At 56.0% G+C, this 25,517-nt stretch overlaps 2 protein-coding genes across 5 annotated transcripts in view; both read left to right on the forward strand.

Annotated features, from left to right (window-relative positions):
• NUP160 (nucleoporin 160) overlaps positions 1-12,351 on the forward strand; it is a 28,987-nt gene extending 16,636 nt beyond the window's left edge. For both annotated transcript variants that reach the window (XM_075048372.1, XM_075048373.1), the window contains 17 exons: positions 94-253; positions 942-1,011; positions 3,738-3,836; positions 4,162-4,281; positions 5,174-5,269; positions 5,381-5,475; positions 6,191-6,287; positions 6,374-6,479; positions 6,600-6,760; positions 7,379-7,439; positions 8,220-8,330; positions 9,417-9,540; positions 10,394-10,495; positions 10,821-10,962; positions 11,222-11,347; positions 11,612-11,716; positions 11,884-12,351. In XM_075048372.1, coding sequence (XP_074904473.1) covers positions 94-253; positions 942-1,011; positions 3,738-3,836; positions 4,162-4,281; positions 5,174-5,269; positions 5,381-5,475; positions 6,191-6,287; positions 6,374-6,479; positions 6,600-6,760; positions 7,379-7,439; positions 8,220-8,330; positions 9,417-9,540; positions 10,394-10,495; positions 10,821-10,962; positions 11,222-11,347; positions 11,612-11,716; positions 11,884-11,970 — 1,862 coding nt within the window. In that variant the 3' untranslated portion in view covers positions 11,971-12,351. The remainder of the gene's footprint in view (positions 1-93; positions 254-941; positions 1,012-3,737; positions 3,837-4,161; positions 4,282-5,173; positions 5,270-5,380; positions 5,476-6,190; positions 6,288-6,373; positions 6,480-6,599; positions 6,761-7,378; positions 7,440-8,219; positions 8,331-9,416; positions 9,541-10,393; positions 10,496-10,820; positions 10,963-11,221; positions 11,348-11,611; positions 11,717-11,883) is intronic.
• Positions 12,352-13,312: 961 nt separating this feature from the next.
• Positions 13,313-25,391, forward strand: FNBP4 (formin binding protein 4). 3 transcript variants are annotated; one of them, XM_075048391.1, is made up of 17 exons: positions 13,313-13,468; positions 13,692-13,763; positions 14,712-14,848; positions 14,985-15,174; positions 15,386-15,536; positions 15,624-15,744; positions 16,023-16,361; positions 16,743-16,953; positions 18,974-19,092; positions 21,671-21,775; positions 22,097-22,230; positions 22,555-22,652; positions 23,209-23,387; positions 23,838-24,068; positions 24,226-24,750; positions 24,843-25,000; positions 25,212-25,391. In XM_075048391.1, the coding sequence occupies exons 1-17, from the start codon at positions 13,345-13,347 to the stop codon at positions 25,300-25,302; spliced, it is 2,985 nt and encodes a 994-aa protein (XP_074904492.1). In that variant the 5' UTR covers positions 13,313-13,344; the 3' UTR covers positions 25,303-25,391. The 3 variants fall into 3 exon arrangements, with proteins under 3 accessions (XP_074904492.1, XP_074904494.1, XP_074904495.1); XM_075048393.1 differs by lacking the exon at positions 22,555-22,652 and having other exon boundaries at positions 15,621-15,744; positions 23,755-24,068; XM_075048394.1 differs by lacking the exon at positions 22,555-22,652 and having other exon boundaries at positions 23,755-24,068.
• Positions 25,392-25,517: the final 126 nt, after the last annotated feature.

Raw genomic sequence — 25,517 nt, forward strand, 5'->3', positions numbered from 1 at the left:
GATGTTTGGGCTGATGAGCACAGCATGGTGTAGAAGGCCTGGGATGGCTGCTGTGGGCTTTCTTCTCAGTGTTTCTTTAACTTGTATTTTTAGTATCCGGCCCTCAAACAATTGTGGAGCTATTCTTTCAGGAAGTAGCCAGAAAGCACATCATATCTCGACTCTTCTCGCAACCAAACACTTCTTTGGCTGAAACAAGTTTGAACTGGCCCCATCTCATTACTGCAATAGTGGCTGACTTTCTGCCGCTCCTGTATCCTTGGCTGTAAACCCGCTGCGAGGTGCTCGCCCTCACCGGGCTGTAACCAGGGGGACTTTCTGTACGACATGGCAGTGCCGGAGCCCCTGCGCGAGTTGTGCGAGATTGCACGGAGGCTGCGTATCGCATCCTGGTCCTGAAGCTGGGGGTGCCGGTGGGTCTGTGGGAGGAGGGCTGGGGCTAGCAGAGGGGTTAGGGTCGTGAGCTGTGGAGTGCTTGGGGGCTGTAAGTTGGCCATCTCTGCCACCGAGCCTCGTGCAGTTCCAAAATCAATGTTTTCCATACCCAAATTTCAAAGACAAGTCTGAACAAGTGACTGTTGTTAGTGTTAGTGGGATTTGTGGGTATTGTAAGATTTCATAGAATCCATCCTGTTTAGGTGCACAACAAAGGATTTGAGTTTTTGACTTTAAGCCTGTGAGCTCTAACAACTTGACTTGGCGAGGTGCGATGCTGGGAGATTTCAAAGGGTAACAAGATTTGGGCAGTTGTGGATTAGATGTACTAATGGTTTTGTTCTAATATGGATAAATCTTATTACAGAATAATGACTTGTGTAGAGAGCAGCTTAATCTTCTCTCCTTTCCCCCCACAAACTGAGCATGAGAGGCATGCCAACTTTCAGACTAGTTCTCTGAGCTCTCCGGACTGGATTGTCCTCTGTTCCTTAACCTCCACTCAGATGGCCCAGCAATCCCGGCTTCCTCTTCCCAGAGTGCCTGATGGGGAGCTGTCAGTACACCCAGCTGCAGGTGAGTGCTTCGCGTAGGCTTTCTCACAGGAGCTGAAAGGGGAAGAGCAGGAGTGAGTGCAACAGTCTCTTTCCACATGCGGGTTTCTTTCAGTAGCAGCTCTGCACTTTGGTTGATGCGGAGGTATAACACAGCATAAGCTCCATGCATGGCTAGCTGCCTTACCTCAGCTTAGGAAAAGCTACCCAAAACATCTTTCCAGTCGCTGGAGTGTGTTCTGCTTTCCCCTTGTCACTGCTCTCTGAGCTCAGACGAGAGCTAATCTTCCCATGTCTCTTTTGGAGGTAATGGGCTGCAAGTTTGTCCTGCAGATGAAGCGTGCTGTAAGGAACAATTCTTTTGGAGAACTGTTAGAAATCTCTCTTATAACTATTGTGGTGTCAGTGCAGTGAACAAATTGTAAGGTAGCAAATATCTTCCATCTTCCTCATGCATCTGTCCTGTTCCTTGTAGTGTCCACCTCTGCTAACAGAAGGGCTTTTTGCTAAATATCTTATACCTAGAAAATGTTGCAGAGAGTTTGAGGGGGAATGATTTAAGATGGTCATCTTGTGCATTTCCTCTTTCATCTGTTTTCAAGGAAATCCAGGCATAAGTGCTCAGGATTATTATATACCCTTTTCGTGGAGGAGTTCAGTCTCCCAGGGCTTGTCTGACAGCGTGATACTGCATGCAAGAAGCATCTTTGCAGAGCTTGTTTAAATATCACAGCAAGCCCGTAATCCAATAACTTGCTAGCTGCTGATGTATCCGTAGCCTTTCCTGTGGTACCATTGCAAACAGATTGCCTGTGGGACTGGGGGTTCAGAAGGCTGTCTTCAACCCAGCAGCAGAAATGCTGTTTCAGGAGGGCTCATCTATTTCTTAAATGTCCTTACTAGTAAGAACTGGTGTAAGAAACATCCATCGTCTTTCCATCCCCAGCTGCACTCCCAACATCTTGGTAGCAGGGCGAGTGAACTACTCTTTTTCAGGTGTCTCCACAGACTGCTGTATTTCAGACCACTGTTTCTCCACCACCTCTTCCTGTGCTCTTCAGGGGCTTGGTAGTTGTAGCTGCTTGTGCTCTAGTTCTGAGCTGCACGATTTCTTGTCTGCAGTGCCATGTGACACATTTCATTCCCTGACTGATGGCAGTCCTTGAGGCACGCAGGGCTAGGCAGGCTGTTACTAATGAGATGTTTTTTCTGTGCTTAGCAGAATCTTTTATTCTCACAGTCCCTTACACCTGGGGGCTGAATTGCTTTCTTTTGTGTTAGTGTTGCTGCCGAGAAGAATGTCAAATCTGCAGAGCTTTTGAGCCAGGAAATGCCAGGACGGTTTGGGCAGCATCGTTCTACCTCCTGGCATATGTGCACTCTCGTGGCGCGAGCACGCTTTGAATTTCCTTGCATTGCTTTCGCCTCACTTGTATCCCGCCTTGAGGAGATACGAGAGACTTTTATCTCTGCAGGAGCGGGCTCTTCCTCCTCCCCGCTACCTTCTGTTACACTTACTGATCCCAGTCGGTCACGTAAACTTGGATTAAGTGCATTGACCTCGGGGAGCTAACACCACATTTGCTGTGACTGCAAGCACGGTGACCCAAATAGAGATGGAGATACAGGAAGCACCCTGCGAGTAACAGGAGGGCACAGAGAAGGTCTAGTGACCAAAGCACTGGCCTGGGACAAGGGCCAAACCTTTCCTTGTTGCTTATTCTGTACGACAAGCTGTTGAGGAAGCCTGGGGTGGGAATTATCTGTTGTGGCTTGCTAATCTGAGCGGTGAATCCAGGCTCAGAGGATGCATTGCCATGTAGCTTTTAGTGGACCCGTGGCTGGGGTAGGCAAGGCATGTGTGCTGGTAGTTTATGCACGTGCAAAGATGCAGGTCGGCTGGTGAAACCTTGGCTTTACCGCTGGGTCCTGGCTTCTCCTCCTCTTTTCCTGCCGAGTCCCAGAGCCCTGCTAGTGGGACATCTCTGCTTCTCCAAGTATGAAGAGCATACGCCACTCTCCCAGGCACAAGGGATGCCAGCTTTTGAGTTTTCATCATGCCTCCTAGCTGCTTTTTGATAGGTGATGACACTTTGCAGCCCTTATATTATCCTGACAGAGCAGGCACAGGGCCAGGTTGAGTTGTACTGCCCTGTAGTTTTAGCCAGCATCCGTGTTGTGGCTTTATTTATGGTGTGTCCTTGGTGCCATCAGTGCTCCACCCCATGCCTGTCAGTTTGTTGCTGTAATCAATGGTCTTCCTTGGCTGCTCTCCCTCTCCTGCCCTTCTGCACAGATACTGCTCTTCTAACCCCTGCTTTGCCTGTTCTCCTGCTGCCTTCACACATGCACGCTCCCGTTCTGGCTCTCTGCACGCCAGGGTAATGCTTCCTTTGCGGTTCCCTGCAGCAGGTTTGCAGTGGTTGCAGAGAGCATCGTGTCTGATTTTTGGGGATGTTGGGTGCTGTTTCTGAGGTGCTTCGTACAGGCATTGGAGCTATGCAAAGCAGGTTGTTTCCCGAGAGCACGTGGGGGATGTCTCCCTATCTTTGCACCGAGGGGACTTTGGGGCTCGGGAAACCAGCCCTCGAGCTGGAAGAGCAGGATTTGTGTGGGCACAGCAGCTAAAGGGGCCACCAAAATAGTACTTTGGTGTTAGAGACCTAACCCTTCCTCTGGTACTGGGTGCCTGCAGGTCACGAGCGAGTGCTGACCTGAATCAAAACTCCTGTTCCTCCTCTCCCATAGGAATACATACGCCTCCTGCAGCCGTGGTGCCATGTGAACATGGGCTCCTGCTGCTTCATGATGGGCAGGTGCTACCTTGTCATGGGTGAGGGGCACAAGGTAAGGCCCTCGTTTCGTTCTGGCCCTGCCTCTCTCTGGGGTCTGGGACCTTTTTCCTTGGGAGGGTAGAAGTGCACAGGTAGGGCAAGTTTTGTTTCTGCTGTGCAAGTCAGAAAATATCCGTCTTGAGCTCTGCCTCCTTTCAGCAAAGAATGGGATGGGAGAGCGGTGGGGGGATCTGCGCTTGGGGAAGTTCTCGTTAGCTTGGGGCTGGCGGGTCTCGTACACTGGAGCTGGAACAGGCAGCAGTGTCCTCTCACCGGTACAGCAGGCTGGGTCGGTCCCCCAAGGGGCACATGCAAGCTGCTTTCTGGTCTGCTTCTAGGCTTTGGACTGTTTCTGCCAAGCTGCGTCAGAGGTGGGAAGAGAAGAGTTCTTGGACAGGCTGATCCAACCTGAGGAGGGTGAGATGGTCTCCACTCCACGCCTGCAGTACTACAACAAGGTACAGTTGAGGCGGCCCAGCATACACGGTCCTGACCGAGTAAATTGGCACCAAGTCGTTCCACACAGACACTGCTTGGAGAGAGAATTCCTGCTTGGTCCCCAGCTTTTGTGGAAGTGACTTGAGACTCAGAAAACGTACTTTTTGGGGAGGTGAAACCTCAGTGTAGTCTGTTTACTTTCTCTGGGGGGTGATGATGAGGTGACTACAGTGTGAAATCTAGGTACTTTCCACCTATTAGTTTCCTAATAGCAGAGGACTTTGTTATCCAGCAGACAAAGGCAGGGTGAGATCCAGCTGCTGGAGGCAGAAGCCAGACATGTCCAGGCTAGATGTAAGATGCTGCTTAAGGGGCAGGTTATTAAGCTTTGAGGAAAATTAAAATGAATGTCTTTAAATTGAGATAGGATCTTTCTTCTTGCATAATGCCATAGTTCAGACAGGCTGCAAGCTTGGACCTAGGCTCATTGTAAGGGATTCCCTGATTTTAAAATCCAGAAAACACAAGGATTGTCTGGTGCCCTTGGAGAGGGAACTTTTCTAATACAGCTGTATGCATGCTTGGGGACAGAATCGTTTACCTCTCTGTTGCAGGGGTTTACTGTAACTGTCAATGCTAAAATGTTTCAGAAAACTCACATTTGCAGAGATGAATCCCCTAGAAAAGCTGTACCCTCAGCGTGGTGTGCTGGGATTTGGTTCAGACCTCTGCAACTTACCAAAATCTTCCCTTTTTCAGTCTAATTGCTTAGAAACATTGGGCAAAATCTGCCTGCTCTTACAGTTGGTAGAGTCAGGAGCAGCTCTTAAAAGCAAACAAGAAAAACCCCTTGCCAACCCGACCCGTTCTTCAGCACTGTTGCAGCCAGCACTAGAGTATTGTCTTCTCCAGGTTCTGCGCTTGTTGGACATGGTGGGTTTACCGGAGCTGGTTATCCAGCTGGCTACCCTGGCTATCATGGAATCGGCGGATGACTGGAGAAGCCAGGTACAGGTCACTTCTTTTGCATCAAGATGTTTCTTCAGGGAGCTTACACAGGAATTTCTTTTTAGTTGTATAACTTGAGACATGCTGGTTTGTCCTCTTTGGTGTTTTCAGGCTACTTTGAGGACTTGCATCTTCAAACATCACTTGGATTTAGGACACAACAGTGAGGCATATGTAGCCTTAACACAAAACCCAGATCCAAGCAGGTAGGTGACAGTTTTATGCCTTTATGCTCACTTGTTTGGGAGGTCCATGTACCAATTTTTCCATCGAATGGAAAGGAAGATGATGCTTTAGGGTAGGACATGGCTGCTGCATTAAGAGGTTTTGTTTTAGCTTGTGTAAAGGTGTGTTTAAAGAGGCATACTTGTTTTTGTAAGGACAGCTGGGATCAGCACTATCTCAAAGGAGGAAACTGGGGGGTAAAAAAAAAAAAAAGCTGATTTAGGGAAGAGCCAAAAGAATAGCTGAAGGATCGCATGCAGCTTTGTATGTTGAAAAGCTGTAGGAGTCCAGTCAATTTAGTTTAATAAAGAAAAGACTTGGAGTTGAATTTTCAGCTTGAGTACCATCTGGGAAGTGACCTGGGTAGAGGAAGCTTTGCCCTAGCAGAGGAGGATGTGGTGAGTAGGAATGGTTCAGAGGAGAAGTAGGAATGCATTTTAATTGAGGCTGAAGAAAACCTTACCAAATAGAGCTGAGGGAGGGAGACTGCCCTCCTGAGAGACCTTCGCAGAGAATCTCTGCTGTCCAGGATCTCTGTTTCCAGCACAGGAGAAGTCCAAAGGGACTTGTTGGTTCTAAGCCAGAAAAAAAAACTACGGAGCTCGTCACAAAGCAGCACGTTCATGGCTTAAAGCCTGCATCCAGAGATGGGTTTGTTCCTGCTCCTCCTGAACGGTTGTGCTTCTCTCTCCGCAGACAGCTGGACTGTCTGCGCCAGCTAGTGGTGGTTCTCTGTGAGCGCTCCCAGCTCCAGGACCTGGTGGAGTTCCCCTACGTGAACCTCCATAACGAGGTAATCAGCCTGTGCTGGGAGGAAGGGGGACACAACCGGGCTCTTTAAAGGGATTGTCGATCCATTTGAGCCTCTGTGTGCTGCAGGTCGTGGGGATCATCGAATCTCATGCTCGAGCAGTGGACCTGATGACACACAATTACTATGAGCTGCTGTACGCTTTCCACATTTACCGCCACAACTACCGCAAGGGTAAGGCTCGGGGTGGGCACGTCGTAGCTTACAGCCCACCTGCTTGGGACACTGCTTCCCCTGTACCTGCAGGGTGGCCTGTCCTGGGTCTTGGCTGATGTATTCCCCTTCTCTCCTCAGCTGGAACAGTGATGTTTGAATATGGCATGCGCCTGGGCAGGGAGGTGCGGACGCTCCGAGGGCTCCAGAAACAAGGAAACTGTTTCCTCGCTGCTATTAACTGCTTACGGTTGATCCGCCCAGAGTATGCCTGGATAGTGCAGCCAGCTTCTGGAGCTGTGGTAGGAAACACTGAGCTTATTATGAAGCCTCTGACCTAAGCTATTGACAGTGGGGACACTTACAGCTGTATGTTCGGGAAGAGCTTCCAAAATCCTTTCCAATGTGATGAAGAGGCGTTGGCCTTCTTAATCTGCGGCTTTCATCTTCTTGGCCAGCTTGTGTAGCACTCTCTTGCCCCGCTCAATGGAGACATTAGTCCTGTCTATCACCCATGTGTCTTTGCCCCTTTTTGGAGCAGGCTGGAAGCAGGACAACTTTTGGGAGGGGGCTGGTGTATGTATGTGGGAATATATCACCTTTTATTGAAGACAGAGCACATCTTTCTGGGGAGTCTGAACAGCCAGAATACCAGTCAAAAGGAGAATTACTGTAACATGGTTTGTGTTTCAAACCTGTTTGCAGGGAGGTGGTGACCGTAGCCTTATCAGCTAATGCTGTGCTGTGTTTCTGATAGCCAGAGATAAACGTAACCTGAACTGCCAAGTGGTTGTATGGCTTTTCTGATTCAAATCAAGGCTTGAAATGGAGATCTGGTGTTGGGGCTGTATCATGTCGAGGCAATTTGTCCTTTGGAAACCAGGTGGGCATAAACCCTCTTTCTGCTTTTTTCCTGCAAGTACGAACGCCCTGGAGCATCCCCAAAGAGGAGCCACGATGGGGAGTGCACGGCTGTTCCAAGTAAGTGCCTGGTGCGCTCTCTGACTCTTGTCAGGGAGCAGCCTTTCCCCTGGCCTCAGAGCTCTGCTGCTCCCATGTGAGCTGGGAGATGGCTCAGGGCAGCTCTCCCCTCTGTCAGATCAATAATTTGGGGGATTGTAAGCTAGTTAATTCTCCCAGTGTTAGTGTCTCCCAGTTGCAATAAGCTGCCATGTAACAGCTATTCCCCAAGGAGCTTCTGTGCACACTCCTCTCCAGTTTGATGTCTTGTCAGCACTTTTGCTTTCAGTGGAAATAACTTGCAATTTTAAAAAGAAAAGCATTGGTGAGGCAATTGTTCAAGACTTTTGTTGTTTGTGCTCTTGGAAACCCTGCTGACGTAGTGAGTCTCTGCTGGTAAGGTCTCCACTCTGCCTGTGTCTACTAAAGCACAGGGTGGTATGGTCAGGTTAGACTCATAATCCTCAGCATTACGACAGGAAAAGTTACGGTCAGGTATTTCTAAAACAATTATTTCTGAATGAGCTCTTTTGTAGCGTATGCCTGGTGGTCAGAGCAGCAGCTGTTACCAAACATTAGATAACATCTCTAATAGAGGAGGAAGGGGAGATTTGTATCAAGGAGGTAGGCACAGTTCAAGGTAGCAAGGAAGAGGCAGCAAAACCTGACCTCTCCTCTGGTGCTTTCTGTGGTACAACTCCTCTTAGGATGGCAGAGGGCTGTAGACGTTTTGCACAATGCCTGAGGAGCCCTTTTTAAATTTTGAAAATGCCAAGAGCCCTTCGTGTCCATCTGTTACAGCAACTCACCAAATCGAGATCCTGGAGCTGGAGGATTTGGAGAGGGAGTGTGTGTTGGCCCGGATCCGGCTGACTCTGGTGCAGCATGACCTGTCAACGGCGGCTGTGGCAGGTAAGAGGGATGCGGCACAGCCAACTCGCACTTCCCCCCGAGGTTTTTGCTTGTTACAACGCTTTCAGTCATAGCTCAGGTGAGGAAGCAGCAATTTTGTTCTGACCCAGAGACAAACCCAGGCACTGGCAGGGGCCATTCAGTTTGACTCCCTAGCATGAAATCTCGCCACCAAGTTCAGCAGCTTTGGAGAGGCAGATCAGGAGAAACAATTTTAAGTTTTCCACAGTTTTTTGGCTTTGCTGAACTCTAGTAATGGTCTGCATGGGGCTGGGGTTGAGCTCATGAGTTGAGACAAAAAGGCATCTTTTTGGCTTGCTGGAAATTGCCCCAGATGAAACAGAATTAGAAAGCCCTAGAAAAAACACTTGATGCAAGACTTAACGTTATTGTCCTGGATAATCCTGCTTCACGACAGTGTTAGCTTATCAAAGTTGTTCCTTGTTGGGGAGCAGAGGGGTGCAGCTCGCCCACCCTGACCCTTTAAGTATGTTCTGCCACTCCCTGATATGAGTTATGCAACATGTACGCATTTTTCCCTGCTAAGTATCAGGAGGGGATGACTTCCCAGTAAGGGATTGCAGGGAATGGATTGAACAGCTGGTTTGAGGGCAAACTGGAGATGCAGGGAGCCGAGTGCCACAGTCTTCTTTTACCTCCTGCCACTGCCCCTCCTGCCTGCGCTGGCAGAGCTGAGCTGATGCCTTGTTCGCTTGGGTACAGGCCTGCTGTGCCAGCGAGAAGGCCGTCCCCTCCCTACTCTCCTAAACAGTGGCAGCGTTTGCCTACGGGCCGTATGATGCTGCCTGTGTCCCTCTCCAGCTGGTGCCTGATCAGGGACGGCTCCGTGGGTCACTGCTGCTTTGTGCAGTCCCTCCAGGGACGGCTCCTGGGCTCGTGAGATGCTCCTGAGGCCAAGAAAGCCTTAAGCCCCGTGATGAGGAGTAGTGCTGCTGCAGGGTGTTTTACATGGGGCCATTAGCACGGTGCTGCTGTAACTCTGCCACTGAATCGCGTGGGGTTAGGCCCCAGTAAGCGCTGGGGTGTGACTGGGAGAGGCGCTTACCTGGTCCTCCTTCTCTGCAGGCAACTCTACACCTGAGGAAACGGTTGCTCTCCTGGTCCGGGCTGGCCTCTTTGACACTGCCATCACTCTGTGCCAAACGTTCAAGCTGCCCTTGACGCCCATCTTTGAGGGACTCACTTTCAAGTACGTAGCGAGCTTCTCCCTGCCTCAGGTGACGCGCGGTTGGAGAGACGTGCCCTGCGTGATGCTTGGCAGGGCACAGCTTGCAGCTCCCCGGGGTCAGAAGCCAGCACTGTCCCAACCTGTCTGCTCACCATGGCTGCTAATGCTGCGCACAGCCTCAGCAGCTGCTGGCTCAGTGGTATTGAGGCGGAACTTGCTCTTCACGCCTGAAAAGGAAAAATAAGGGAGCCTTGCTGAGGAGGTAGTATTGGGGAAAGATTTCTCCCTGGTCTCAGGGGAGAGAGCTGGCCTCTGACAGTCGCGGGTGATCCCAACCCAGGCACAACCATTACCTGGAGACCTTTCTGGTGAGCTGGCTCATGGCACACTCCTGCTGATGCCCAGTGAGCTGCTTACAGAAGATTTGTTCAAGCTGTTGAGCAGCTCTCGAGTAATGGTTGACTATTCTGTCTGATCTCTGTGCTAGCCATTTGCTCTCATGCCTCACCTCCAACCCCAGGATTCCTCTTCTCCTTTGCCTCTGCGCGCTTCCAGAAGACGCGTTGTGCCTGCAGAGTTGTTCAGGAGCTCTGCTGTGACCTGTTCCTGTGGCTGGATGCACAGAGGGCATCTCTTGCCCAGGCTCAGGCCCTAAACCTTGCTAACATCAGAGTCCTTATTAATTCTTCTTTGGCACTTAGAGCAGCTTAGAAATCGCTGTAATAGCTGCCTTTTCCTGCCAAGCCAGCTAATTTGTAGCTGTTGCTTGGGAATAGTCCTGCGAGGGGTGGCTTTGAAGCTGGCACCTGTGGAAAGGCAGGGTGAAAGGACTAGGCTCTGAAGGCAGCCACCTTTGCACCGCTCTGTCTTGCAGGTGCATCAAGCTGCAGCTGGGAGGGGAGGCAGTGCAGGCAGAGGCCTGGGACTGGCTAGCAGCAAACCAGCTCTCCGCCCTGGTTACCACCAAGGAGTCCAGGTAGGTCCTTGTCTGTGGGGGGAGAAGAGCAGAGCTGCTCTTTGTCAGAGTTGGATCATTTCTGGAGGCAAAAGCCTTGCAGGAATCCAGAGAGGGTCATGGGTTCTTGAAAACCCCCTTAAAGCAGACCTGCAGGACTGGTACAGTGGGAGAGCCATGCTCCCACGCCGTCACCACGCTCTCCCCAGCCTGCCCCACTTTGCTGGGCCTCGAGCGCACACATTGAACCCGGGCAGCGGGACAGGTCCCTTGGAGCACGCCGTGGCCTGGCAGACAGTGGCAGGGGCTGCTGGCACAGGTTCCGAGGGGAAATATTGTCTTGCAGTGCCACAGATGAAGCCTGGCGGCTGCTGTCATCCTATCTGGAGCGTTACCCGTCCCAGAACAGCCTGTACCATCGCTGCGTCATCAACAAGCTCTTGGCGCATGGGATACCTCTGCCCAACTGGCTCATTAACAGCTACAAGGTGAGAACAGGGAGAGGGTCACTGCTCAGCGCGTACTGCCTGCTGGCCAAAAAAACCCAGCTGTCCCAGAGCTGCCAGATGACCTGCGCTTCGACAGGCACCTCCTTGTCTCAAGCTTCATCCCACCTTCCTGTTCCCAGCTCCGGGAAGCCGTGCCAGATGCTTTGTGCCCGTTACCAAGGCTCAGAGCAGGTCACTCTCAGCATCACGGTGGCTCCTGGGCGCGTTCCCTGGCTGACGTTTCCCTCTTTGCTTGCAGAAAGTGGATGCTGCTGAGTTGCTGCGTCTCTATCTGAATTACGATCTGCTGGAGGAGGCTGTGGATTTGGTCCTGGAGTACGTAGACGCTGTGCTGGGCAAAGGGCACCGGTATTTTGGAATCGAGGTGAGCTCACCTGCAGCGTGGGATGTGGTGGACCGTTTCTTGGGACAGATCCCGCTTGGGGTTTGGGTATTGTGCCCATGACGGTGCTTCCAGGAGAAATAGGTTTGGATAACCCACCCTAGAGGAGAGGGGACCTCTTAGTGGGACCAGTAGGACAAGCAGCTGTCGGGACGTGGCGGCTGGAAGCTCTTCCTTGCTGTGGCTGTGGGGAGGAGCATTTTTGTCACCAGCACAACGTGACGCAAGGGTTCGTCTCCCCTCCAGTTCCCCCTGTCCGCCACGGCCCCCATGGTGTGGCTGCCCTACACTGCCATCGACCAGCTGCTCCAGGCGCTGCGGGAGAGCACCACCAACCATTACAACGTCGTGGTAGGTACCGCTGCGTGGGGAGAAGGAAGGGGCTGAGGGGTGACGGGGAGCACCGCAATTTGCCCTGTGCCTTCTCCTGCTCCTGCCTGAGCAGAAGGAAAGTGGGAAGGGGATGCGGGACAGGGTGAGAGCCCTCGTCTCTGATGCCTGCTCTGCCCCTCGCCCAGCTCTATCAGAAGCTGCACGACAAGATGGAGGACTACCAGCAGAAGGTCAGCGTGGCCACGCGGGATCACCTGTACCGCCGCAATTAGCGGCAGCCCCGTCGCCCACCCGGGCTTGGCCGTCACCTGCAGGCTCCTGGTTCCGCTGCCACAGGCCGGTGCCCGCTCAAGGTGACGTCCCGGGGAGCTGACGCCGTCCCACCCCGCGCTGGCTCAGCCGGTGGTGCTATTTTTACTCGTTTTTTCTGTAAGGGTCCGGTTTGGGGAGGTGGAGTGCACCTTTGGGGTGTCACCTCCTGGCTGTCCCTGTCCCCTGTGGGGGGGGTGATTGGTGATTAGCAGAGCTCTGGGGATACAACCACCGCCAGGGCTGCCCCCTTGCTCTTATCCTGTACCATATGCAGCAGGTTTTTGGCATTTCTTTTATTTATTGTTGTGTTTTTGGATGAACTTTAATAAACTCAAAGTGTTATTACAGGTCTGTGTCGGGATGGGTGCTGCTCCCTAGGCACCCCTGGGAGCACAGCGGGAATTTTGGGGTGGGGGGTCAAAGGGTGAAGCAAGCGCGGGCTGTGGGGCTTGTCTCGCCAGGATCCTGCACATCCATCCCTTTCTTACAGGGAGCTCTCTATAGGGCCTGCCGCGGCACTGTGCCATATAGCACGCCTGAGGGCTGACACCTTGCTCTAGGACCGAGGCACAGTACTGTGCTATAGGGCAGGATCGACCTATATCCCCAAGAGCCCAGTATGCACTATAGGCTCAAGGGCCATCACCCTGCTATAGGGCAGGACAGGGCTATAGGCTCCGGGGCCAGCACCCTGCTATACGTCAGGATGGAGCTATAAGCATGGGGAGGGAGTTGCTGTAGGGTGAGAAGGGGCTATAGACCCCTAGGAGCAGCATTACGCTGGACAGGGCTACAGCTATATGCCAAGATGGAGCTACAGCATCCAGCACTAGCACCCCACTATAGGGCAGGGCGGGTCTGTAGGATCCAGGACTAGCACCCCGCTACAGGGCAGGATGGAGCTATAGGATCCAGGACCAGCACCATGCTATAGGGCGGGACGGAGCTGTAGGATCCAGGACCCGCGCCCCGCTATAGGGCGGGACGGAGCTGTAGGATCCAGGACCCGCACCCCGCTATAGGGCGGGACGGAGCTGTAGGATCCAGGACCCGCGCCCCGCTATAGGGCGGGACGGAGCTGTAGGATCCAGGACCCGCACCCCGCTATAGGGCGGGACGGAGCTATAGGATCCAGGGAGAGGCGGGAGCCCTAAACCCGAGGGGCGGGGCGATGCTCCAACCCGGGAGGGAGGGGCGGAGCTCCCTCTCCGCCCCGCCCCTTTCGGCGCCATGACGCGCTACGCACCGACCCCGCCCTTCCTTTCCCTTCCCCTCCTCTACCGCGCAGGCGCGGCCGCAGCCCTGAGGCGCCTTCAGCCGCCGCCGCCGCCGCCATGGGGAAAAAATCCCGCGCCGCTCCGGGCCGAAGGCCCATCCTTCAACTTTCTCCTCCCGGACCCCGCCGGGACGAAGCGGCGGTACAACCGGTCGAAGGCACCGAATCGGGTTCCGAGCCGGGTAATTAATCGGCGGGAGGCGGGGGGGGGACGCTTTGTTGGCGGGGCGCGGCCTAGTGGAGGCCTCGGCGCGGCCTAGTGGCGATACCGGGGGGGGGAGGCGGAGGGGGGGGGGGAGCCGCGGGGCGGGGCTCCGCCCCGCCCCGCGGCCCCCCCCCCCCTCCGCCTCCCCCAATTCTAGCCCCCCCCCCTCTTTCTTTAACGATTTCCCCCCCCCTTCCCAGACGAACCCGAAGCGATAACGGAGCCCCCCCGCAACGCTCCCAACCCGCCGCCCCCCGCTGTCAAGCCCACAGGTATGAAGCCCCCCTCAAAAAAAAAAAAAAAAAAAAAAAATTAGGGGGGGGGTGCCCCCTTTTTATTTTTTTTTGTGGGGGGTGTACCTTTTTAAGCGCATTTTTTGTTGGGGTAAATTGATTTCCACGTTTACGCGCTTTTGGTCTGGGGGAGCAGGGTGATCGCCCCCCCTCACTTCATTTCTTTTTTTTTGGGGGGGAGCAGGGTTATTTCCCCCCTTTTCCTGTTTTTGAGGCGGTGGTATGATGGAAAAGTTCACCCCCCTGCTGCCCCTGAAGCGATTTGCGAAGGGGAGGTGATTTCTTGACTTAAAAATTTGGGGTTGGAGATGTTTTTTCCGCCCAGTGTGGGTTTTTTTTTGTCTGGGGGGAGGAGGAGGTGATTTTTTTTTGCCACTACCGTTGTTATCCATCGTTAGCTCTTAAATAAATCCGACATCAATTTAATAATTTAACATTCAGCATTAAATAATTTAACAATTTAAAACTTTGGTATTTTGGGGTGCGGTGACTCCCCCCTCTGTTGTTTGCAGGCAGAATACGATATTTTCTCCCCCCAAGTCTCTTTTTTCAGGGGTGGGGAATTGCTTTTTCCTCCTAACGTTGCTCGGTCGGTCAGTCTTTTTTTTCCCCGGGGAGGCTATTACCCATTCCCAGTGTGGTTGGGGGGCTGGCACCCCCCCTCGATTTTGGGGGTCAGGAGATATCCCCGTGGATGTTTTGAAGAAGGAGGGGCAGCGTTTATCCCCTGAACGCTCGTGGCTGCTCCCCCCTCGCAGGATTAGCGGGGTGACGGCGGGACCACCCGAGTCGCGGCGGGGTAGGGGGTGGGGGTGGGAGTGGGATCCACTTCTCCGAGGCGGGATGTGCTGCGGCGGGATGTGCTGCGTCGTGGCCTCCCCCCTCGCTGAGGGTCCGCTGTTCCTCTCTGCCCCCCACCCCGGCCAGGAGGTTTGTGTCTGCTCGGCGCCTACGCAGACAGCGATGACGAGGAGGGCGAAACCCCGGAGAAGTCTGCCCGTTCCGCGGACGCGAATGGCAATAATTCGGCAGACATCGACAGCACGCTGGCAAACTTCCTGGCGGTTAGTGCGGCTCTGGGGAGAGAGGGCGGAGGGGAGCTTCATGGTCCAAGGCGTCGTCCTCTGCCGATAAAATGTTTTGACTCCGCTTTTGCCTCCCCTGGGATTTGAGGATCGTGTCGGGATGTTGTTTTCGCAGGAGATCGATGCCATCACGGCTCCTCCGCAGCCCGCCGAGCCCACCGCCGCCTCTTCCGCGCCACCCCCCACTCCTCCCCGCCCGGAGCCAAAGGAGTCGGGCTCGGGCCAGTCCTCGGGCACCGCCAATGGCGCGGGATCTGCGCCGGCCCCGGAGTGGCAGTACGATACCCAGTGCTCGCTGGCGGGAGGTGAGCGCCTCACCCAGGGTCTTGGGCCTGGGCCGGGGGGGGGCTTCTGTCCCCTACTTTGCTCACTGAAGGGAGCTGAGGGCGGTGACAAGCGGTTGACGCTGGGAAAAGGGGGGTGACAACAGTCCGGGGAACCAATCCGGTTGGCGGTGGGACGCAGACTCTGCATGTCCTGGGGCTGATGGCCTGTCCTTGTCCCCCCCCCCGGCAGTGGGAGAGCTGGAAATGGGCGACTGGCAGGAGGTGTGGGACGAGAACACCGGCTGCTACTATTACTGGAACACTCAGAGCAACGAGGTGACCTGGGAGCTGCCGCAGTACCTGGCGACGCAGGTCCAGGGCCTGCAGCACTACCAGCACAGGTGGGAGAGACCCCCAGCCCTGCGAGGGGAGACGATGGGGCTTTGTCCCCCAGCCCGCCCTTCATTCCCTCTCCTCTTCCTCAGCAGCACCGTGGCAGGCGCCAATGGCAGCTTTGTAGCAGCTGCCGAGCTGTACCCCCAGGAGAAGGGGGCCGCCCCGGGCAGCGTCGGCCGTGGGGCCAGCCTCACTAAGCGGGAGGTGAAGAAGGTCAGTCGGATGGGCCGAGCACCGGGTTCTGGTTGCCCTGGGGCTTGTAGGGGCGCCCCTTTGGGCTTCCTTGGCAGCGGGTGGGTCGCTCCATTCGCAGCCCAAAAAAGGGCCCTGTCAGCACAAGGGGCCACCTGGGCTCCTTCTTCTGCGGGCTGCGGTCTCCTTCACTGCTTGGGGAAGACGTAGGGCTGGGGTGAGGGGGCAGGGAGCGGCGGCTGCTGCCGGAAAGCTCGCACGGCTGCTGCCGGAAAGCTTACGCGGCGCTTGACCCGCAGGAAGTGAACGAAGGCGTGCAGGCCCTCTCCAACAGCGAGGAGGAGAAGAAGGGGGTGGCTGCAGCCCTCCTGGCACCGCTCCTGCCCGACGTGGTGAAGGAGGAAGAGGAGCGCTGGAGGAGAAAGGTGATCTGCAAAGAGGAGGTTGAGCCGCCCCCGGAAGAGGAGGCAAAAGCAGAAGAGGCGGCGGCCGCCCCCGAAGAGCCACAGCCCAGCAGGGATCCCCTTGAAGACACGCTGCAGGAGGATCTGTGCAGCGTGGTGCAGTCGGGGGAGAGCGCTGAGGAAGAGGAGGAGCAAGATACCCTCGAGCTGGAGATGGTGCTGGAGAGAAAGAAGGTAAGGGGGAAATTTCTGTCACTGAAACGAGGCCGCGGGTGCAGCCAAGGAATAGTTGGGAATAAACCGGGAGCAGCAGACATTTTCATCTCTGTCCTCCTGTCTGCTCTGGGAGAGTGACCCTGCATTTCCCATGCTGATCCTATACGGGCTCGGGCTCAATATAGATCTGGGGGCTGATCAGCCACAGCTTCATGTGGACGCTGTGCTGATGAGTCAGTGGCTGTTGGCAAACTCTCGCCCCGTCTTCCCTGCCATTAACGCGGTGCCCCGGTTAGAGCAGCTGTTTGCTCTTCTTTCACGGGTGACTCGTAACCGTGGCTGTTCTTCGAGGGACGCTCAGGTCCCTGAAGTGCCGCTCGCTGTTGTGTCTCTTGGCAGGCAGAGCTGCGTGCCTTGGAGGAAGGCGATGGCAGCGTTTCGGGCTCCAGCCCGCTCTCCGACGGGAGCCAGTCGGCCTCGCAGGATGCAACCCGCAGGCTGGCCTCTAAGCGAGGGAAATGGAAACTGTTTGTCGGAGCTGCCAGCCCCGAATCCGCGAGTCGAGGCTCCAGCAAAACAGGCCGGGAGAGCCCGGAAGCAGGAGAAGCAGGTAATTGGAAAGGCTCCCTTCGGAGGGAGGAGCAGGTATTTGGAAAGGCCGCAGCCCTCTCCTGCCGGGGTCTCCTTTCCCCGAAGATGCACAGGGCGCCTGGAGCCCCACGCGGTGCGTAGAGGAGCCGGGCGGGTGGTGAAGTATGTGTGCCAGGCAGGGGACAGGCCCAGAGGGGTGGCTGTCACCAGTGTCGCAGGCTGGCAGTGCCAGTCTTGCAGGCTCAGGGCAGCGTGGGGTTAAGCTGATGATCTGCCAGATTCTCTTTATCCTAATTAAAAAGAGAAAACAGGGAGGTGCCCATATTCAACACTTTTGTAAGGAAAATAAATAGAAGAGTGCCCGTACTCGACGCTTTAGCAGGAGAAGGAACGCAGAAGCGTGGTAATGGCTGCTTCACATCCCACCGCCTTCCGCTTTCCTCCCGACATTATAAATCCAAACTGTAGTACATGAGAAACTGTCATCTTCCTCTTTTCAAGTTCTTTTTCTAAGCTGCCTGGTAACGGTCGCCAAGTTTCAGGCAGGTGAGGTGTTCCCCAAGAGCCGCTCTGGCTCCACGCTTGTTGGTGCATGGGAAACGTAAGGCAGGACCCCGCTGCCAGGAAGATGTGGTTCACGTAAGGGTTGATACCACGATACATTGCTGGAGCAACAGCCCCTCGGCAGAGCTCGCATTCCTGTTTGCACTCTGCTTTCCAGTGGTACAGCCATGGTCTTTCAGAGACTGTTGTCAAATATACATTAAGGGTAGTTCATCCGATGTTGAAGAGCATCATATAAATTTATTGCCTCGGGGGAAATGGCACAATTGCGGCTGTTAGCCCGTGCTTCGCTACCTGTACCGACCCTCCCATCCTCCCCAGTCCCTCCAGAGCTGCGCTTCCCGAAGCGCGCTTGAGAGAACAGCCTGTGCCTGGCGGCCCCGGGACTCCCAGATGTGCCAGTCCCTGGCACGAGGCTTCAGGCCAGCTGCCTGCCTCGTGGCAAAGAGGAAGGCAGCCCGTCTGGCGCAGAAAGCTGGCTGAATGAGAGACAACTGCTTTTCCCAGGAAAAAACGGTACAAAAGTGCCCTGAGCCCAGAGCAGGCGTTGTTGTGCTGGAGTGGGAGACAGTGCCCTTCCCCAAAATGGCGTTGATGTGGTCTTTAACACGCGTCTGCTTCAGGCAGAGGTGTGATCTGGATGGCAGGCCTGGCGTTAAGTCGGTGATGTTGTTTGTCTGGGGTGGCTCTTTGCGGGATGATTTTGCTGGAGGGTTTTCCCTTGTGCCTCGCAGGCCCGTGGGCAAAACGTCCCTGGAGCCAGCTCTTCCCAGCAGTGTTGGTTTCCTGCTTACCTGAGAAAGAGGAAGCTGTTACTCCAAAATAACCTGTTTTAAAAGTTGAGCACCGTGCTGCTGGAGGGTGGTTGAGGGAACTGTCCTGCCCTTCAGCGCCAGGACACACCAGGAATGTGGGGTTTTTACCCCCCCAAGGGCTTTTGTTAGGAGTCCCTCGCAAAACTTCCCTCCCTGGAATTTGTCGCTTGGACAGTGCATTAGTCACCGCTGCTCTGTGATGGGGCAGAGGCAAAACCTTATGGTCTTGACAACTATTTGGGAGCTCTTCGGTCTTTGACAATGGTCTCAACTTATTTAATACCCGATACTTTTTCTTGACAAGTTATTAAACCGCTGGAGTTTAACGCTTGCCTGCCTGGTGGTTAGCTCTCTTCACGCTTCCTTGAACCCTGTGCTCCACGCTGTTCCTCCTTCCTGTCCTTGTGCTGGAGCAGCTGTAATTCACTTCCCGTGCCGTCCTTCTGGAAGGACCCCCACCATCAAAGCACAGAGCCAGTGACCCTCTCTCCTTTTTAATTTCAGGCTCTCATCGCCGGCTCCTGTAGGAAAGAGGCCCAGCTCCTTCCCTGCCCTCTCCTGCAGCGGCTTTGGCCCCCCGGCACGGTGTCTCCAGCCCACTGTTGGCAGCGCCGTGGCAGCGGTGGGAGAAGGGCTGACCTGTCATTTCTTCTCCTGCAGCGGCGAGCACAGAAGCAGCTGATGCGATTTCAGACAAAGAGGCAGAGTCTGAGGAGCCCCAGGAGAAAGCAAAAGCCCAAGGGGCACCAAAAATAGAAGAGGAAGAGCAGGACCTAAAGGTACGGAGATGCAGAGGTGTGTGTCTGAGATCCGTCCCAGCTCGCGTAAGGGACGTGGCCAGGCGCTCGGCCGCTTCCCCAGGCCCCGGCCAGTTCGTGGCTCTCCCAGGGGCTTGCTGTGCCACCGGCAGTGCAGAGGGACGTGCTGGCTCCCTCGGCCACCTCTGCCCAGGGGACACCTGAGCTTTGGGCTGTGGGTTTGCCCCAGCTGGAGCGACCTTGTCCGCCTCCCATGCTGCCGGCGGGACAGCACCGTAGCCCTGCTGCAGCTCTACACCTCAGGTCCCTTTGTGGCTGCGAGAACAGCTTGCCCTGGCCCTGTGAAAGAATGGCCGTGCAGGATTGGGCCAGCATTTCTGCAGCCCAGTATCCTGTCTCCAGCAGGAGCCAGCAGCAAAGGCTTGAAAGTGTTGTAAAAAACCCAAATAAAAGGGGGGGTGTGGGGGGCATAAAGACTGAGCCCAGGGACTTGTCGTGAGAGAGAGCAAACACTTTTGTCTTGACTTTCTTTTCACCAAAAACGGTATTACAGTCCTCTGGCACGTGCCCATTCAGTCGTCCCGTTTCCAGGCTGAAGACTCCTCATCCGTAATCTCTCTGTGTCTGGAGGCTGCCGGTACCTATTGCTCTGCCCTTCCCCTGGCATTACTTTTTTGAAGTTGTTAGATGCAAATTGGGGAAGCCCTGGGGACTTCTGCAGCATCATACTGATGCTGCGAAAAAGGCTCAGGCTTCAGTACTGATATTTTCTCTTCCGAGCCTTGGTTTGCTCTTTTTTGGCTGCAGCTGAACGATTCCCAGAGCCCCTTCCTGAGCCGTAGTAGTGACATGCGGAGCTACAGGCTCTGGGTGATGATTACGCAGAGTGGTAGGGGAGATCTTTTCCATTTGTCCTTTTGATTCCCCAGTCACTCGTTACCCTGTGATCTCCTGCAGCATTAAATTTGGCTCCTGAGTAATTTCGTTTTGTTAGCAAATGTTGTCACCTCCCTGTGCCAGATGGTTTATGGATGGGGAATCGCCGGCTCGTGGTAGAACCCCGGTGGAAACCGGCAGCGAAAGCTGACCTCCAGCCATGCCCTCGTTTCCCACCACTTAATCATTTTTCCAGCGTGAAAGGGAAGGGCTTCGTTATTGTCCTCATGACAGATTTAGCATCTCTCCCGTGAAAGAACTCTAGCAGAGTTTTGAGATGTGATGTTCCCTGCCCAGAACCACTGTGCCTCCCTCAGCATAGCATCTGCATGAGGCTTGTCTGATTTTTTTAAATTCAACTTATCTAAAAAAAAAAGAGGAAAAAAAGCCTGCAGCAGGACCACGCTTGTTGGCTGCTGCACCCCAGATGGCTGCCGAAAGCCTTTTAAGCTGTCACATTTGCTGTCCCCTTTTCTCCTGGTACTGGCGGTGCTCTGTGACGGACTGTGTGCTGTAGCGTGGTGCTTTCCCATGCAGGATCCCCTTAGAGCTGTTGGAGGAATGCCGTCTCCTTGGGTAATTGGTACCGTTTGCTTCATCGGTTTGGGGTAATCTCTCTTCTGCCGGATCTCTGGTTTGCAGGAGATCCGCCGGGTCCTCCGCTGCGAAGTCACCCTCTGCTGTGGGATCTTCCCTGGCTTCTCCGTAGCCACGTTAACGTGGGAATTGTTTCCCTGCCTCAGGCTTCTCTAGTGCTGCCTGTCTGTCTGGCCCGTCCTCCTCTCTGGAGACAGACACTGCATTGTCGGCTTTGGGGATCTTCCAAAGCCTCTTCCAAAGAGTGAAGGAAAAAAGAAATTTTTAGAGCCTTCCCTGAAAGCAATCATGATGCCGCTTGCAGGCGTCCACCCCGTTTCTGCTCTTGTTTTCTGGCTTGTAGGTGCTTTCACACAGGCCCCTCAGTCAGGGGGATTGACACGGGTGATCTCCATGTCCCCGTGCAGTGCCCCAATGGGAGGTTTTGCTCCCGCAGGACGCTGGGGTTGAGTAACAGTGGTTGCTGTGGGCTGGGCTGAATCTTAGCATAGATACTGTCTCCGCTTGGGAGTTCCGGAGCTGTTACCCCTTTCCTATGCTTTCCAGCTAGTTCCTCCGGAAAGGGGTGATTTATGAAGCCTGAAATTATATCCTGGCCCATTTCCTTTGGGAAACGGTTGAAGTATTAGATTTAATGCTTTCCGCCCTGGCGATTGCTCTGCTGTAACTCCAGAGCTGGGGCACCGAAGCAGACCGAGCCCGTACCCTCCTTCAGCTGGTGCAGAGCGGCGACCGCTCTGGCAAGTGCCGGGAGCCGTGGCTGGGAGTAGGGCAAGGTCCGCACAAAGGAGTTGGGGTTCGCTGGCACCTCCCGCAGCTGCAGAGGAGGTCTCGTCCTGCCACCCCACAGCAACCCCCTCCCTGGGGCGCAGGAGGTAGCGGGGCTTCGAGGAGGGGGTGACAGGCGCACACACGTTCAGGGTGGCACGTCCCAGTCCCACCAGGCTGAGGGGCCGCTGGCTGTCCAGAGTCTTGTTTGCCGGGGAAGGCCTCGAGCCGTGAGGCTGCAGCCACCCGGTGACGCTACCCGAGGGCGGCTCTTTACTCTCCCCTTTCTCCCTGGCAGTTTCAGATCGGAGAGCTGGCAAATACTCTGACTAGTAAATTGGAGTTCCTGGGCATCAACAGACAATCTATCTCCAACTTCCACATGTTGCTGTTGCAGACAGAGGTAACCGAGCCTTCGCCCCTCGCTCCGGCCTTCTGTTCCGAAGCGGATCAAATACTGTCCGCCGTTCGAGCGCCGAGGGCCGGTGCTGCGTGAACCTCGTGGCCGCGGCGGCACCGCACCGCGCCGTGCGGCGTGCCCACCCGCCCGCCTCCTGCAGGGCCCTTCCTCGGCGGGGGGAGAGCATGGCTTTGCGCGGAGGCGGTGTCTTCCTCCTGGCCCCCCCGAGTCCCGTGCCGTAAGGGAGCCTCCCGGACCTCGAGTCCTGTCCCGAGGGCCGCTTGCAGCCTCCCTCAACGGCTTCCCCCGGTTCTTGCCCTCTAGACCCGCATTGCAGACTGGCGAGAAGGTGCTCTCAATGGAAACTACCTCAAACGCAAACTCCAAGACGCAGCCGAACAGCTAAAACAATACGAAATAAACGCCACCCCTAAAGGCTGGTCCTGCCACTGGGACAGGTACGCGCTCTCCTACCTTTCTCACCTTTCATCTCTGACATCTCAGACATGATTTGTGACCATCACCACCCGACGACGTGGCGCCGTCCCTCTCGGAGACTGAGAGCAGCTTCTGTTAGCAGTGCTGGGCAGGCAGAGAAACGTCCGGCACTCGCAGAGTTTGGGCCAGCCACCAAACTGGAGGATCCAAACGGAGTGCTCAGTGCTTTGAGACGGAGCTGATTCCCTGATCGGACAGAGCTGGTTTTCACTCTCGCGAGTGTAAAGCGCTGTGGAGGGCGGGCCTGGGGGGTCGCGCATGCGAGAGCTCTGTGAACTTTGCAGGATCTCTGGATCACCTCTTCTGACCAACAGCTCTGACAAAGGACAAACTTCAACTCATCGACGGAACGAAGAACAAGATTTCTGTCTCCTGCCAGCAGGTCAGACCCAAACATTTCTTTGTCTATTTGGCTTTCTTGATTAATTTTCCTTTGTTTGAAATCTTTGCTCTTTTGTTTTTCAGCTCCCAGATCCGCTCCCTCTCTCTAGCATTCACTGTGTGTTTGACACCAAGAGTATCATAAAAGCGACCTCCACGCACCACGGGGTAGGGGGGCAGCCGCTTCTCTCCATTGGGCTGTTCCCCGGTGCCTCTTCTTGGAGGGCGACTTTCAGCCAAGGTGGCGGCTGAAAGTCCCGATGCTAGCGAGACGTCGCTCTGCTGCACGCTGGCCTGCTTTCTCAGCCCTCCCCTCCCTCGGAGCGGGGGGCTCAGGGCGACGTTCATGCAGCCAGCAATGCAAATAGCTTTGAGCGAGCCGGCTCGGGCCTCTCCTGCCTCTGTCCTCAAAGTTGTTTGTTGCGTTTGGGAGAGCGGCGGCCCTGCCGCAGAGGGTCTTCCCTGCGAGAGCGCACCGCTGTCGTGGGCAGGCCCGCCTCGGAGTGTCGGTGGCGGGGGAGGGAATCTAAAGCCTCCTTCTCTTTCTTGTGATTTAGGGAGCATAGACGCTATTTCTATGTTAACGAGCGCTCAGGAGAGTCGCAATGGGAGTTCCCCGACGGGGAGGACGAAGAGGAGGGACAGCGGAGCACCGACAGAAAAGCCGACGGTCCTCCTAAACCACCTCCAAAAGACAAAGGAGAGCGCGCCGAGGACCCCGCCGAGCGCTCCACAGGTACAGCCAGGGGCGGGAACGGGGACGAGGGAGGAGGGGGTCGCTGCAGTTGGGGGGTCCTGGCCCCGAAGCGGGGCGTTGGGGGGGCCCCACCGAGCGCTAGAGCAGTACGTGGTGGTGCTGGCCTCCCTCCCCGGGCCTTAGCGAAGCCGGGACGAGCGCCGCTCCCGCGTCCGAGCTGTCCCCATCGGTTTTAGGCATCACAGCGGCGCCGGGGAAGGCGGCATGCAGCTCGTCGGTCAAGCCTGTGGCATGAGCTCTGCCTGCCCGCTCCCAGGCAGGGCCCTGGCAGGGAGGCAGCGGGCAGGAGCAGGCAGCGCGGTCCGTAGCGTGGGTTTTCAAGCCTGTGTCAATATGTATTCTTCAGGCTCCCTTTGTAAAGAATCCTTCTCAGGCCAAGTTCCTGCTACGTCTCTCATGCCGCTCACTCCATTTTGGACTCTGCTTCAGTCCTCTGTCCCGGTCCTCCAACCTCCCTTGCCTTTGGAAATGCCTCCGCCGCCTCCGCCTCCACCGGACTCGCCTCCGCCGCCGCCCCCGCCGCCCCCACCTCCCGGAGAAGACGGTGAGATCCAGGAAGTGGAGATGGAAGATGAGGGGGGCGAGGAGCCGCCCGCCCCAGGAACGGAGGAAGACGCTCCCCTGAAGCCTCTCCTGCGCCCAGCTGCCAGCAGCAGCCAGGTGAGCGGCGGTGCTGGCAGCCGGGCAAAGCCGGACCTCGGCCAGTCCCACCGCCCTGTGTCCGGCGCGGGTAGGGGTCGTGGAAGGGTGCTCATTCAGCCGCACCTTGGGGCCACGTCCCTCCTGGCTCGGCGCTCACCTTGGCACTCTCTTCCAGGGTGCCGTTGAACCGAGCCCGGCCCCGCTGCTCTCCACCAAGCCTCAGAAGAGGAAAGCCGTGGAGATGAGCCCGGGGCTGATGCAGCGAACGGCCACCATCGGCAGCTGCCCCGTCATCTACAGCCAGCCCCTGATGGCCGCCGGCAAGTACCAGCCTTCGGCCGTGCCCCTCGCCTCCCTGAGGCCGCGCCAGCGGCTACAGGGCGAGATCCAGGGCCGCCCCAACCTCCGCATCGCGCCGGGCCACGCCGGCCCTCAGCCCGCCGCGCTGGGCCTGCAGTCCGGCTACCTGGGCGTGACGGCGCCCGCCGCACCTTCCGTCATGAGCTACTCGGACTGCGCCGCGCCCGTCAGCCTGGCCGCTGCCGCCGTGCAACCGGCCCCGGCGCGAGGAGCCCTGCCCGCTGCCGGCACCACCGACCAGCCACCTCCTCCACCGCCCCCCCAGACACCCCCGCCTCCCGCCCCCAAGGCGCCGCCACCACCAGAGAAGGAGAAGCCAAGGAAGGGGCGGAAGGACAAGGTAGGCAGGTGCTCTTGTGCCGGTCACTCGCCGGGCGCCCTCTTTTCCCTTTCCAGCCGCCCTCACCACGGTCTTTTGCGTTTCTGGCGCAGGGCAAGAAGGGCAAGACGAAGATGCCGTCGCTGGTGAAGAAGTGGCAGAGTATCCAGCGGGAGCTGGATGAGGAGGAGAACTCCAGCTCCAGCGAGGAGGATCGGGAGACCACTGCCCAGCGGCGCATCGAGGAGTGGAAGCAGCAGCAGCTGATGAGGTACGAGCCCCGGGAGGCTGCCCCGGCATCGGCAGCCCTTCTCCATGGCATGCTGCCCAGCTCAGCTCCACCTCAGGGGGAACGTTTCCTTGTCCCCTGTAGAGGCAGAGTGGGGATCTGAATCTCCGGCCCTGGGGGGAGGCACGTGAGGGTGGGGGAGGACTGTCACCTTGTGCCACCCGGGTGCTGACACCCCGCTTTATCCCCGCAGTGGCATGGCGGAGAGGAACGCCAACTTCGAGGCGCTGCCAGAGGACTGGCGAGCGCGGCTGAAGCGGAGGAAAACCGCGTCGAGCACATGAGGCGCGGCCGCACTCTTTTTTTTTTTTACAGATGTACAGTTCAGAGCCCTTCACTTGACCGTTGTCCAATAAATTGTAGCAGTTTGGGACGTGCCGTCTGGTTGAGCGGGAGCTGTCCCTGCCCCTGCCGCGGCAGCAGGAGGTCGGGAGCAGTTTGGGGCTGGCGTGCACGGTGGTCCTGGCTGGGGCTGATACCGTGGGGGCCCTTTGTGGCC

The sequence above is a fragment of the Buteo buteo genome, chromosome 16 (genome assembly GCF_964188355.1).
Source record: "Buteo buteo chromosome 16, bButBut1.hap1.1, whole genome shotgun sequence".
Lineage (NCBI taxonomy): Eukaryota > Metazoa > Chordata > Aves > Accipitriformes > Accipitridae > Buteo > Buteo buteo.